The sequence below is a fragment of the Siphateles boraxobius genome, unplaced genomic scaffold (assembly GCF_051911475.1).
Source record: "Siphateles boraxobius isolate OS27281-9 unplaced genomic scaffold, OSU_SipBor_1 13, whole genome shotgun sequence".
Taxonomy (NCBI): domain Eukaryota; kingdom Metazoa; phylum Chordata; class Actinopteri; order Cypriniformes; family Leuciscidae; genus Siphateles; species Siphateles boraxobius.
The window spans coordinates 5,089,267-5,103,621 of record NW_027508733.1 but is presented as its reverse complement, the minus strand read 5'-3'; the positions used below and the strand labels follow the sequence as shown (position 1 = coordinate 5,103,621).

General features: G+C 38.6%; 3 protein-coding genes and 1 pseudogene across 4 annotated transcripts in view; all 4 read left to right on the top strand.

Annotated features, from left to right (window-relative positions):
* The window catches only part of LOC143734954 (uncharacterized), a 375,259-nt gene that overhangs the window by 190,143 nt on the left and 170,761 nt on the right, over window positions 1-14,355 (top strand). The gene's annotated exons all lie outside the window — the stretch shown is intronic.
* Window positions 1-14,355, top strand: part of LOC143735223 (uncharacterized) — a 395,094-nt pseudogene that overhangs the window by 304,059 nt on the left and 76,680 nt on the right. The window lies entirely within an intron of this gene.
* The window catches only part of LOC143734907 (uncharacterized), a 328,536-nt gene that overhangs the window by 271,552 nt on the left and 42,629 nt on the right, over window positions 1-14,355 (top strand). The gene's annotated exons all lie outside the window — the stretch shown is intronic.
* The window catches only part of LOC143735299 (uncharacterized), a 35,765-nt gene that overhangs the window by 8,808 nt on the left and 12,602 nt on the right, over window positions 1-14,355 (top strand). The window contains exon 2 of the mRNA XM_077225438.1: window positions 4,182-4,487. Coding sequence (XP_077081553.1) covers window positions 4,182-4,487 — 306 coding nt within the window. The remainder of the gene's footprint in view (window positions 1-4,181; window positions 4,488-14,355) is intronic.

The window sequence follows — 14,355 nt, the reverse complement described above, 5'->3', positions numbered from 1 at the left end:
TCCAGTGGACATATACAAATACAACAAGAAACATAATACTACAAATTATAAGAATAAAAAATAAAAATATAAATATATGAGAATAAAACTATCACAGTTGGGTTTAGTCAGAATAGACATTTTCAGATTTACAGATTATGAACCTATTTACAGTGTTTTGAATATTATAAATAAATAAATCTACATATACAGGGAACTACACTAACCTTTTCCACTGGTGGCACTTGCACTACTAACTTTTTCAGTTACTAGCGCAAAATATGATTTGGTCGCACAAATTATTTATAGTAAGCCGCTCTGGATAATAATGAACAATAATGAAACTGTATTGCATACAGATGTGCTTTTTATTTTACTTGCCATGTTTTAAACCACATGCCGCCTTGTTTTTGTTTTCTTTAACATTGGTTGGGATAGATTTACTGCAATAGAAAATACTGTACACAATAAAGAGCAAAATGGATTTCAACATGCTATGGTTTGCACAGATGGGCAGACTCGTGAACTCGTAAGTAGTGATGCACCGATGTGAAAATTGTGGCCGATACCGATAACCGATATTAATATTGCTGTTATGGTCGATATCTCTGTATAGAAAACAAATTTACTGATAATCAAATAAAGAGATATTTTTAAAAACACTTTTCTTTTCTTTTTTTTACTTTAGAAATGACTGATATTGGGCACCTTTACCTGTGTGCAAAATATGTCACACATAGGACACGCATGCATTATATTGCATTGCATATAATGTGTGCTGGTCAACTTGTCTAAAATTAAGAAACCCCTAGAAAAGAGTAAAAAAAAAAATGCTGAAAAAAAAAGTGTTGTATTTATTATTCCAATATCCAGGGAAAACGGCTTCTATTTGTGACGTGCTGTCTTTGCGTTTGAACATTGCACATTTTAAACAGGACACGCATTAGCTGAATAAATGTTAGCCAATACAAACATATTTATAGAAAACAGTTGACAATGAATAGAAAGAAGTCCAATAATAGCATAACAAATCACTTATTATAAAAATAATATCAAGTATAAGTTAAATGAATCCGACATAGGCCTATAATGAGGGCTGTGTTAGCAGTAAAACGGCCGTCATTTAACGAATTTTAAAAACACGGATGGATAATACAAAATGCTTTCTGACATTTTGACAGAAAAAAACAAGCAAGAACAAAATTTAAACTATAGCCAATTTTCATTTTACAATTATCTTCTCTCTCTCTGTGTGCGCGCGTCCGTGTTTCTGAGAGAGAGAGCTCGCGCAGCACTGATACAATGGTACGTTTTAATCTAAGTAACGGTCGCGGGGCTGAAGCCAACTTGATGTGTTGAATGCTCAGAGCACGTTATAAAACGTATTCTTAAAATACACATTTCTGTTTTAATAAATGCTCATAGTAAAGCATAGCATATTGCCTAAAAACATAGGTACAAAAATAATCAGTGATACATTTGCGACCCATTAAAAATTAGGGTCGCAATGGCATTTCAAAAGGTCGCATATGCGACCATTTTGGTCGCAGTGTAGTTCCCTGATATAAGTATCACCTGAGTTGTAGGATATTGCACTAAACAGTGGGAGTATTGCACTTACAGGCATATGCCTTGGGAGGAGTGTTAACTGTTCAGGAGGGAAATGGCCTGTGGGAAGAAACTGTTCCTGTGCCGATATGTTCTTGTGGCCAGTGATCTGAGTCTCCGTCTTGACGGTAACAGTTCGAACAGGTGGTGTCCAGGGTGAGTGGAGTCTGTGATGATTTTACCTGCTCTCTTCCTCACTCTGGAATAGTACAGGTCCTGGAGGTTTGGCAGGGGGGCACCAATGATCCTCTCCGCAGTCCAGACTGTCCGTTGTAGTCTCCTGATGTCTGATTTGGTAGCTGAACCAAACCAGACAGTGATGGAAGCGCACAAGACAGACTCAATGACGGCTGAGTAGAACTGAATCAGCAGATCCTGTGGCAGGTTGAACTTCCTCAGCTGGCGAAGGAAGTACAGTCTCTGCTGGGCCTTTTTCACAGTGGAGTCAATGTGATTGTCCCACTTCAGGTCCTGAGAGATGATAGTGCCCAGGAACCTGAATGACTCCACTGCTTCCACAGTGCTGTTCATGATGGTGAGTGGGGGGAGTGCTGAGCTGTTCCTCCTGAAGTCCACGATCATCTCCACTGTTTTGAGCGTGTTCAGCTCAAGGTTGTTATAACTGCACCAGGCAGCCAGCTGTTCAACCTCCAGTCTGTAAGCAGACTCGTCACCGTTTCGGATGAGACCGATGACAGTGGTGTCGTCTGCAAATTTCAGGAGCTTGACAGTGGGGTCTTTAGAAGTGCAGTCATTAGTGTACAGGGAGAAGAGCAGTGGGGACAGAACGCACCCTTGGGGAGCACCAGTGCTGATTGTGAGTGTCTTGGATGTGTGTTTCCCCAGTCTCACTCGCTGCTGCCGGTCCGTCAGGAAGCTGGTGATCCACTGACAGATCGAGGATGGTATGGAGAGCTGGGTCAGTTTGGCTGTGAGAAGACCAGGCATGATGGTATTGAAGGCCGAACTGAAGTCCACAAAGAGGATCCTTGCATAAGTCCCAGGTCTGTTGAGATGTTGCAGGATATAATGCAGTCCCATGTTGACTGCATCATCCACAGACCTGTTTGCTCTGTAAGCAAACTGAAAGGGATCCAGCAGGGGTCCAGTGATGTCCTTCAGGTGGGCCAGCACCAGTCTTTCAAACGACTTCATGACCACAGACGTGAGAGCGTCAGGTCTGTAGTCATTAAGTCCAGTGATTTTGGGTTTTTTGGGGACAGGAATGATAGTGGAGCGTTTGAAGCAGCAGGGAACTTCACACTGCTCCAATGATCTGTTGAAGATCTGCGTGAAGACCGGGGCCAGTTGGTCAGCGCAGGCTTTTAAACAAGCAGATGAGATGCCGTCTGGGCCTGAGGCTTTCCTAGTCTTCTGTTTTTTGAAGACTCGGCTCACGTCCTCCACACAGACCTTAAGCTCAGGTTGGATGGCAGGAGGGGGGAGTGATAATTGGAGTGCAGGAGGTAATGGTGAATGTGTGAAGTGCAGGTTAGAGCCGGTGTGTGGTGTGAATGAGGGCTTTTCAAACCGGCAGTAAAATGAATTTAAATCGTCAGCCAGGTGTTGATTGTCCACAGATCGGGGGGATGGTGACTTGTAGTTGGTGATGTTCCTCAGGCCATTCCAGACTGATGATGGGTCGTTGGATGAAAACTGTTTTTTCAGTTTATCAGAGTAGTTCCTTTTAGCAACTCTGATCTCCTTTGTCAATCTGTTTCTGGCCTGGTTATACAAGATTTTATCCCCACTTCTGTAAGCATCCTCTTTGGCATGACGAAGGTGTTTGAGTTTCCCAGTAAACCATGGTTTATCATTAGTGAATGATAAGAATGTCCTGGTAGGAATGCATGTATCCTCACAGAAACTTATATATGATGTTACAGTATCTGTGAGCTCATCCAGATCATTGGGAGCAGCTTCAAAAACAGTCCAATCAGTGCAATCAAAGCAGGCCTGTAGATTCTGCTCTGCTTCATTAGTCCATCTTTTTACAGTCCTTATTCCAGGTTTAGCTGATTTCAGTTTCTGCCTGTAGGTCGGTATGAGATGAACCAAACAGTGATCAGAGAGCCCCAAAGCTGCCCGTGGGACGGAGTGATACGCATTTCTTATTGTGGTGTAACAGTGGTCCAGTATTACTGTCTCTGGTTGGACATGTAACGTGCTGTCTGTATTTTGGTAGTTCACGGGAAAGATTTGCTTTGTTAAAATCCCCAAGAATGATTAAGCTGATCATTTGCACGTGCCACCATGACCATCGCCACGCCATTGTTTATGTTTAAACTACAGCTAGTTCAAAACGCACCAGAACCAGGAAGTATGACCATATTAGCCCGGTTCTGTCAACACTGCATTGGCTGCCTATTAAACATCGTATACATTTTAAAATATTGATTATTACTTACAAAGCACTAAATGGTTTAGCTCCGCAGTACTTGAGCGAGCTCTTAACGCATTATAGTCCTTCACGTCTATTGACGCTATTGTCTATTTATTAGTACCACTGATCAGTCGACAAGACTTATGATTTCTGATTTTGTATCAGAAAACTTTGTTTCATTTCTGACTGACTGTTTCTGTTTGTTCTCCAGGTGTGTATACAGATAAACCAGAGACAGTGTCAGTGTCAGTCATTTTGGGAGAGTCTGACACTTTATACACTGGTGTTACTGAAGTACGGAGAAAGGATGAGATAGAATGGAGGTTAAATGTAAATCGCATTGCTAGAATCAGTAATGGCTCCATCAGAACTGAAGGGGCATCCAGAGACAGACTGAAGCTGAACAACCAGACTGGAGATCTCAAGATCACAAACATCAAAACCACAGACTCTGGAAAATATAAACTAGAGATCACCAATTCCACAGGGACAACAGTAAAGATATTCAGTGTCAGTGGTGAGTGTCTCTTAGTTTTTTAATTTAATATTTACTATACATAATTAACACCCTATGAACAATTTAAATTCTCCACAATGTTTTGTTAAAGATGCAAAATGTTACTGGCAAACTGTCATTTATACAAAGAATTTCAGTTTAAAATGAGATATTTATAAATAAAATATTCGTCGTTATCTGAGAAAACTGGCAAACAGACCCTTTAATATTCAATACAATTGCTTCTTTATCATAAGGAAAAACAACAGATTTCATATTTATTTGAATTCTATGGTAAAATTATCATATCAGTACAGTCACCAGTTGGACTTATATTTCTTTAAAATACAGTTTAAATATGTATTATTTTCTTTTGTTGGTAAATAGTTCATCAATCAGTGAAAAAAATACAACCCTCAAAACAGCTGTGAGAGAATTTGTATTTTGTGTCGTTGAGATGAATTTAGAAGAGTAGGTCTAGAGGTCATCTCATCATGAATATTTCCAATATTGATAACTAAGATTGTCTATTTCATTGGCTCTCAAAATGACAATAGAGTTGAACCTGATCTAAGATGGAGGAAAAGCAGATTTCCAAAGAATCAGTCAATAGTTACAGGAGTTAATTGTATGACACCTCAGATGCAGTTTATTGTGCAAACACATATCTTAATAATAAACAAGAACTAATTATTTTGTCTATAATCTCAGATTTCTTACTATAAATAATCCCAAAATACATCAGGGACTCACAAACAGAATAAAAATAAAAAATAAAAATAAAATAAAATAAAATGGACCTTTTACATGCTAAGGAGCCCTTTTGTTTATGTGTGTATGACTCTATATGAATGTGTTTCCATACTTTGTTACAACAATCTTCATCAGTCATTAAAAACTCAACATTGATAACACTTACTTAAAGCATAATATACATTCACTATAAAATTAAATATTAATTGTAAATAGAACAGAATTAAATAAACACTTAAGACATAATCTTTCAGGTTCCAGAAGTAAGTGACACAACAGACAATAGATACACCATATATAAAAACAGTTTGGTGGTTTCAGGTTATGAACATGAAGACATTGTTTGCTTTTCATTTAAAGGGATAGTTCACCCAAAAATGTAAATTCTGTCAGTATTTACTCACCTTCATGTTGTTCAACCCCGTAAGACCTTCGTTCATCTTCGGAACACGAATTAAGATATTTTTGATGAAATCTGAGAGCTGGATCACTCCTCCATAGGCTTCAAAGGGATTGAAACTTGTTCCCTGAAAGGTTATTAAAGATATCGTTAAAATAGTCCAAGTGACTACAGTGGCTCAATCTTAAGTTTATCAAGCGACGAGAATACTTTTTGTGTGCAAAAACAAATAAAAATAACGACTTTATTTCAATTCTTCATTTCCTTTCTCTGTGGGCCTCGAGTCAGTTCACTAGTGATATAGCGCAGTTCTTCTGTTGTTGTACGTCACACGCATCCAGAGCCGATCCGCCCTATACGCTCACTACGCAAGCTGCGTAGGGCCTCGCAAATTACTCAAGGCCCCGCCTCCCCCTCGTGCCATAGCGCGTCAATTAATGTTTACAACATCCATGACAAAATTAAGTGAAACTATTCTTCTGGTCACGAAAAGAGGGGGGAAAAAACATGAGAGTGAATTGCGGGAAAAACAATCAGGTAAACTTGTGTTCTCTCCTCTCCAAGTTTGATGTCAGCAAAGTAAAGTTTATGTGCATTTCTACTGTGTTTTTTCGGTCTTGCTAACCTAGCTGGGCAGGCAGTCAGTGCATCTCTTGCATCACTTTGTGCCTGACAAAAGTGTGAGTAAAATACAATTATTTATTACGTTTGTTTTCGATGAACGACAAAGTGCAACGGTGTTTGTTTACTGCAGCTCGGAAAAGATAACCGCGTCGCGCGTGTTATCATGCGTTCATATGCGCGCGCACGAAATGAAACGCGCATTTTTCAAGCAGAAATATATGTGGAGACCACGACCAGACATACTGTACAATATATGAACGTGAATGATGACACTCCTCATCAAAGTACACATTATACAGTATATACTTTTAAAACAAGACACTGATTATCTAGTCTCAGTCAATGTGTAGTTAAAAACTCTAAACAACTGCACTAATTATACAAGATGGAAAGCAATGTATTGACAATTTGACTACTGATTTATTGGCTATATTGAATTTTAAATGTTGAATAGCTAGCTGGACATACTGGTCAATATGGATGGACATCCCTCAGTAAATATTAATCATAAATCAAAAATTGCTTCAACATGCATAATAAAAAAAACCTTTAACATGCTATGGCAAGCCATTTTAGATTTTATTCATTTACAGTTCATGCATTTTTGATATCAAGATTTTTTTTTTTTACTATTTGCAATGTGAATTCTTGATTATTTTTACTATAGGGCCCCTTAGTTACATTTTTATCTACCAATGTCTATTTTTGATATCAGGAATTACATGTTCACTTGTACAAAAGTTAATTTTTTATATCAATGATGTCATCACTCACAGGGATTATTGATATCTGCATCACTAGTTCACTAATTAAATATTACAAGAGCCAAGTCATAGTATTAATAGTATTTTATATTTGAAAATGAATAAAAGGAAATTGGGAGCCAGTTTGAATGGGTCTGATGCAGCTTATAAAATGAGTTATCTATAATTTGCAGGTGCTATGCTTAAGTTTGTCAGTAGAAGAGATGCTGGATCATCAGCCAATATTCTATAGAAATACTCTATTCAATAAATATTGTTTGTTTGAACCTCATTCTGTTCTATATTTTTGTACTTTGATTTCTTTTGATTTCTTTTGTACTTTGAATTCTTTGACTGTTTTGTTTAAAGGAGGGAGGATTGTATTGGGAGCACTGAAGTGTCAGGTGTGACTATGTGGAAATGGCAATCGGTTTACATAGCTTTTGCCAAGTAAGACATGGTCCTGGATCAACATATTTTGTTGATCCTGGATCAACATTCCTGTCCCAAAATGTAGTCCTTACCCAATCCCTACCCTTAAACCTAACCCTACCCATAACTTTTCCCTAAAATCAGAGGGTAATGATCAGTGAATAACACTGATGTTTAAGGACTTCACCCTGATTCTAAGCCTAAACGTGACATAAACTGTAAACTTGTCCCTCAAATCTGATTGGTTGATTGGAAAGTTGATCCAGGATCAACAAAGATGTTGATCCAGGAACATGTGGTACTTGGTGAAATCACGTTCACCCACGGGGTCAGGTAGAGGGCCCCTTAGCAGAATTTTGCTTAGGGCCCCAGGGAGGTCAGGATCGGCACTGCACGCATCACACACATGACCAGCGTCGGCCAATAGTGAGCTTACGTGTGACGTAGCTCTACGCTATCACACTACGTTAACTGACTCGAGGCCCAAAGAGAGGGAAATGAATAGTTGAAATAAAGTCGTTATTTTTGTATTTTTTGCGCATAAAAAGTATTCCCGTCGTTTGATAAACTTAAGATTGAGCCACTGTAGTCACTTGGACTATTTTAACGATATCTTTAATAACTTTTCGGGGAACAAGTTTCAGTCCCTTAGAACCCTATGGAGGAGTGATCCAGCTCTCAGATTTCATCAAAAATATCTTAATTTGTGTTCCGAAGATGAACGAAGGTCTTACGGGGTTGGAACAACATGAGGGTGAGTAAATACTGACAGAATTTACATTTTTGGGTGAACTATCCTTTTAACAGCATTAGATTCATTAAAAATTACAGTAAATACATTTATGTTACAACTTATTTCTACTTTTTAAAAAGTGTGTTATTCAGAGTTTCTGTTCATTATGAATCGTTCAGTGTATCATTGGCAGCTGTGCAGTTCTTAGGTGTTTTTGCATTCAGTTCATTAAGGTATTCAGTTGTACTTGCCAATATATGTTTCTGGCCGGAAAGACACAAACTTACATTTATTCATCCAGCAGCACCTCGGAGTCTCTCTTCACTGTAGCAGATGAAGCTGGGGTTTAGTGTGTCCTGTTGAGTTTGCTTTCTTCTTCCAAGACAACAGTGTATGAAATATTCTTTAGCAACTTGTTAGATTGTGCCAAAATCGGATTTAAAATTAGATTGGAGGGGTCCAGGGGCGGACTGGTACCAAAAAGTGGCCCTGAACTTTCTGGCCCACAGCAGCCCACCACATCCCAAATCATAACACATTGGCCCATCAATGTGCAGAATATTTTTTAACACCACTTATAGCATAAAAATATAACACAATACAAAAATAAATGCTATTTAAACATTTTTTTTAAGTAACACAACATATATTAGGTCATATTTGTAAAAACCAAAGGGAAACAAACAGAAGAACATTAAGACACACAACATTATTAATATAAAACTATCAAGACAGCATATCAGCTAGTCAGGGGGAGCTAGAGCCATCAGAGCCTGTTGAACTGCTACTCTTCGCGCCAAATGTATAATCTGTTAATTTGAAGCATTTCACAGCATCTACCTCTAATGCTTTTTTTAACCGTCGGCTGAAATTGGTCCTCGTCAGCTCGATTCGACATGTCGGTGAAAGAGGGAACTCTGATTGGCTGTTCAGCATAGTGAACGAGTCAGTGCACTGCACGAGAATAATAACAAAACAGCGAGCAAAGAAGTCAAAACAGCACAGATAGAAGGCTGTTCTAATGTTACGTCATATTACCTGAGTGTTCCTTGGCGAATATTTAAATATTAACATGCGAGGAGTGGAATAAAGAAAGTGTTTAGCAGGATTGATATTCAGAATGGTAAGCACGCACTGCTTAGTTTACGTGTGTATCTGCAGCCGCCAGCCGGCGGCATCGGTTTCTCTTTTTGAATGACGAATATAGACGAATTTATCTGCAGAAATAGACAGTTGTCTCATTTACACCCAGGCGCAGAACGCGCATTCTAGCTAACAGTAGACTGTATTTCTCTCGGTGGTTTCAAGTGCGGCTTTTTTCCCGCGACACAGGCGATGCGAGGCGACAACACAGTCGGCTTTCATCTGCGCTACTAGTTCATCGGCGTTGGCTTGCTGTGTTTCCAGGACGTGAAAGAGGGCATGTTTCAAGATACGCATTTGAGTAGACCAAACTTAACAGGGAGGGAGGGCAATACACTCACATTGCATGCACACGAAACACACTCCTTGTCGGCCGCGCCCGCGCGATCGATTCCCTCATCCATTTGTTTAGAAAAGAAATGTAATATTATGATTTCCGTCATTTTTTATATATAGGTAGGCCATTTTTTTTTTTTATATGTGTACCGGGCCGGCCCACCGGGAAAAGTCCCGGTGCTCCAGATGGCCAGTCCGCCCCTGGATGGGTCTCCATGTCAGAAATATCAGATAGATTTAAAAAGATATCCGTTTTGTCTGCTGTGCAAATTAGTAAAACCTGTCAACAAGAAGTCTTGTCTGGCACCTCAAGACTCTATTACCAGTCTTCTATCAGCCTGGGAGTTTGAAAAGAGCAGAAGCAGGAGAGGAAGTGATGATAATAAAAGAGTGGAGTTATTGAATAATCTCTGTTTGTAATCACCACAAGGCCACATACACACTGCAACTGAATTCGGTTGTCAATTCACCTGCTTAATCCCGTTCTGTACACAGCATAAGCACCACCACACACACTAATGCATACTGTATGCATCTACATAATTGAGAGCATAATAAAGAATATGTGTTAATGTTAAATTAATATGGTCACTGAAGCACAAGTAAATTAAAAAAAATAAAGAGTAAAAACTTTACTTTACAAAATGGTGGCATTCAAATGAATTTATAAAACTAACAATTTAGTTAATGTTAAAGTAATCAAATAAAATGTTTAATTGCTTTTTTTAAGTATTCTGTTTAAATTAAAACATGAAAACTTGTGTGATATTCCTTTAAAATAATTTTTTATTATTATTATTTTTTTAAAAGTACTTTTTACTGTGCAATTTCGTACATATTTTCTTAAAGTTTGACTGAACTTTTTTTTGCAGGTTGAAATGAAGACATTTGAGTTTCTGTGTTTTAATAAACGGTATTATTATTATTATTGTTGTTATTGTTTTTAGACCCACTTGAAGTATACTCTACTGTGTGCAATAGTAGCCCTTATTACTGTTATAATTTCTTCAAGTTTTTCTTCGTTATACCGAACTTTTATTTTGACGGGTTGTCGTAAAGACAATCAGATAAAACTCTCTCATAACAAGACTAAGACGACTCTCATAACAGCTCTGCGATGAAGTTCACATGTGTTTGTGTCCTCATAGTGAGACCCTGAAAACACCACGAGTGTCACGCGTGCTTCTGTGTGTGTGTGTGTGTGTAGTAAACTGCGGTGCTCATCCACAGAGACACGCATAACATACAGACTTCAGGTTTCAATAGCAGTGTTTTTGAGCTTTAATATTCAAAGACACTAGTCATAGAGAGATTTGATTCATTGTACAGCCCTACTTTTGATTTATTCATTCAAAAATGGCCAAATTCCATGACGTTCTGCTCAGTGAGTTTCATTTTTGTGACTGGATTCTGTGGTGTCGCTTCGCAACACAGATGGGGTTTATTTATGAATGAAAGTGCACAGTAAATTTACCAGTGTTGATTTTCCAGTGTTACAATAAAGTGTTAAAATAAAGTTTTGAATCAACACTAAACAGATTGGGTTTAACACCAGAAGTGTCTGTTTTAGATTAGAGTTGGTGTTATTTTGCATTGTTGCAAACATAACCGTAGTACGGTGTTCATTTTAGGACATCCTCAGACCTCAGACAAGACAAGGCATCATGCCTCAGACTAAAAGGCTTCAGTCATACGACAAAACGGCATCGCGCCTCAGACTGAAAAGCTTCAGGTCTCAGGAAAAACAATGTCAGGTGTCGGGTCTCGTACAATTAGGCGTCAGACGAAACAGCCTCAGACATAGAGGCATCGGACGAAACGGCATCAGACAAAACAGGTTCAGACAAAAAGGCATCAGACCAAAAGGCATCAGACATAAGGCATCGTACGAAACGGCATCAGACAAAACAGCATCAGACATAAGGCATCGTACGAAAACGGTATTAGACATAAGGCATCGTACGAAACGGCATCAGACATAAGGCATCGTACGAAAACGGTATTAGACATAAGGCATCGTACGAAACGGCATCAGACAAAACAGCCTCAGACAAAAAGGGATCAGACTAAAAGGCATCTGCTATAAGGCATCGGGCCACACGGACTCAGGTGGAGTTTAGAGGTTCGCATTGCTCGCCCCATGTGACGTCACATGTACGCGGTTCAGATCAGATGGAGGCGGTAACCCGTCATGATATATTTGTAAATTTTCTTTCATCAAATGTTACACTAATTACGTTGTATAGGCTACAGAAAAGAACATGCATTTTGCGAGTTTTATTTGCACGTTTAAAAAGTTAGATGACATATTTCAACTAGCTAGCTTGTAGGCTATGTTGTCAAACTATGGATAGTTTTCATGATCGTGAAGTTAAAGCATTCTTTCGAGCTATTAGCATGCTTGATTAAAACTGCTTGAGCTTGATTTAACATTGCTGTAAACATTTTTCATTTGTATCATGGGCGGCGCTGGGCTAGCAATGCTTCAGCACCCCCAATAAAGACCAAAGCACCCCAATAGCACCCCCAAAAATTATTATTGGAACCAATTATATTCAGGCTGTGAAAACTTATCTTGTTTTTTCCAGATATTAAGTCTTTATTTCAACACATCTCATTATTTCGACATTATAAGTCGTTATTTCGACATAACAGCCTATCTGTTATTTCGATATAATATCTCCTTATTTCGACATATCTCATTATTTCGACATAATAACTTGCTATTTCGACATAATAAGGGGACATTCTAATCTGCATTAAGCCCCATTATGCATTTTATAATGTTTTCTATGGGAGGAAAATGCTAAACGTTTAATTAAACACGTGTTCATATTCTGGGCTCATCTGATTTTTTTGTAGTATAGCCTACTTTATGATTTTAGTATCATAATGATTAATACATGCACGCACAATTATCCGTGAACTTGATCAATGTTACAGATATGTTTTATGCACAAACAAATGCCTTTAAACTTATGTGTGCAAAATTCAGAATTAAATGACTGTGCAGCAATAGAGAGTCTGTAGGTCTACTATAGCCATTAAAAAAGCCATTTAGTTTCATACTTGTTAAAATAATATAATGTTATTTTTTTTTCCATGTTGAAAAAAGTGAACAGTGTGAGTACTGAGTAAGATAGGATGTGCAATATATGGGTCTCAGATATGATTTTGACCACTTCATTAAGGTTTGTTTTAGAAAGCCTTAATTTCTTTAAAGTGAATTTCGTTTTGTATAAATTGTATCTTATTTTTAATACATTTTTCATCAACCAATTGCCTGGATTTAATAAATAAGAAGTAAATATAGCAGACAATATAATCATTAGTAGCCTACATGAAGGCGCCGACGCCGTTACTTGCATTGCACGTGAACTGGAGCATCTCATCATAAACTAGAACGTACATTTCTTTTGAAGTGGTCAAAATCATGTCTGAGACCCATATATTGCACATCCTATCTTACTCATGCTGTTCACTTTTCATAATCAACATGGAAAAAAAATAACATTATTTTTGTCTGAGGCTGTTTCGCCTGATGTCGTTTCATCCGATGCCTTTTTGTCTGATGCGTTTCATCCGATGTCTGATGCCTTTTTGTCTGAGGCTGTTTTGTCTGATGCCGTTTCGTCCGATGCCTTATGTCTGATGCCTTTTTGTCTGATGCCTTTTTGTCTGAACCTGTTTTGTCTGATGCCGTTTCGTCCGATGCCTTTTTGTCTGATTCGTCTCATCCGATGTCTGATGCCTTTTTGTCTGAGGCTGTTTTGTCTGATGCCGTTTCGTCCGATGCCTTATGTCTGATGCCTTATGTCTGATGCCTTTTTGTCTGATGCCTTTTTGTCTGAACCTGTTTTGTCTGATGCCGTTTAGTCCGATGCCTTTATGTGTGAGGCTGTTTCGTCTGACGCCTAATTGTACGAGACCTGACACCTGATATTGTTTTTCCTGAGGCCTGAAGCTTTTCAGTCTGAGGCGCGATGCCGTTTTGTCGTATGACTGAAGCCTTTTAGTCTGAGGCATGATGCCTTGTCTTCATATGTCTGAGGTCTGAGGATGTCCTAAAATGAACACCGCTCTCGTTTAGAGTTAATCAAGCCACACCTCCGTTTATGTGCAACCGTCATTTTGACTGAACCAGAGTCCCGACCACATGCAAACGCCATTTTACTTCTGTGGAAGAGTCAAGACTGGGTAAGTCTAATACTTTGACAGTAATACAGATAAATCAGACTGTAAATTGATTTCAATGTATACAATTTATTAGTTGTATATTGTTCGATTGCAAATGACTGTAATAATGAATAACTAAGTTAACATTAGACAACGAGCTCTGACGTCTTATTTTTGTAAATGGCCTGTGTCATGCCACTTTATAAATGATGTTAGTAATAAAGCCTCGATTAAGTTTAGTTTTGTCTGTCATCACGTCTCGCGCACCGTAATTGTTTTTATGCACGTTCGGGCATTTTCTTCCCGAGCACACTCGACCAGAGTCCGTCTATGGAGAGTCTTGGCACTTCCTATTAGCCCCGTTGTATATCATCTTGGTTGCAGTTCCATTAGAATTCCACTGGAGGTGATCGCGGGCGAGTGCAGAATGAATGGGAGTCTATGGAGCTAGACGGCTAAATGTATCCCTTTCTCATGCTTGTCGTTGAATCAACATAGATTTTATTGTTGATTCCGCAAGTTCAATATAGATTATAGACCAAAAGTCGA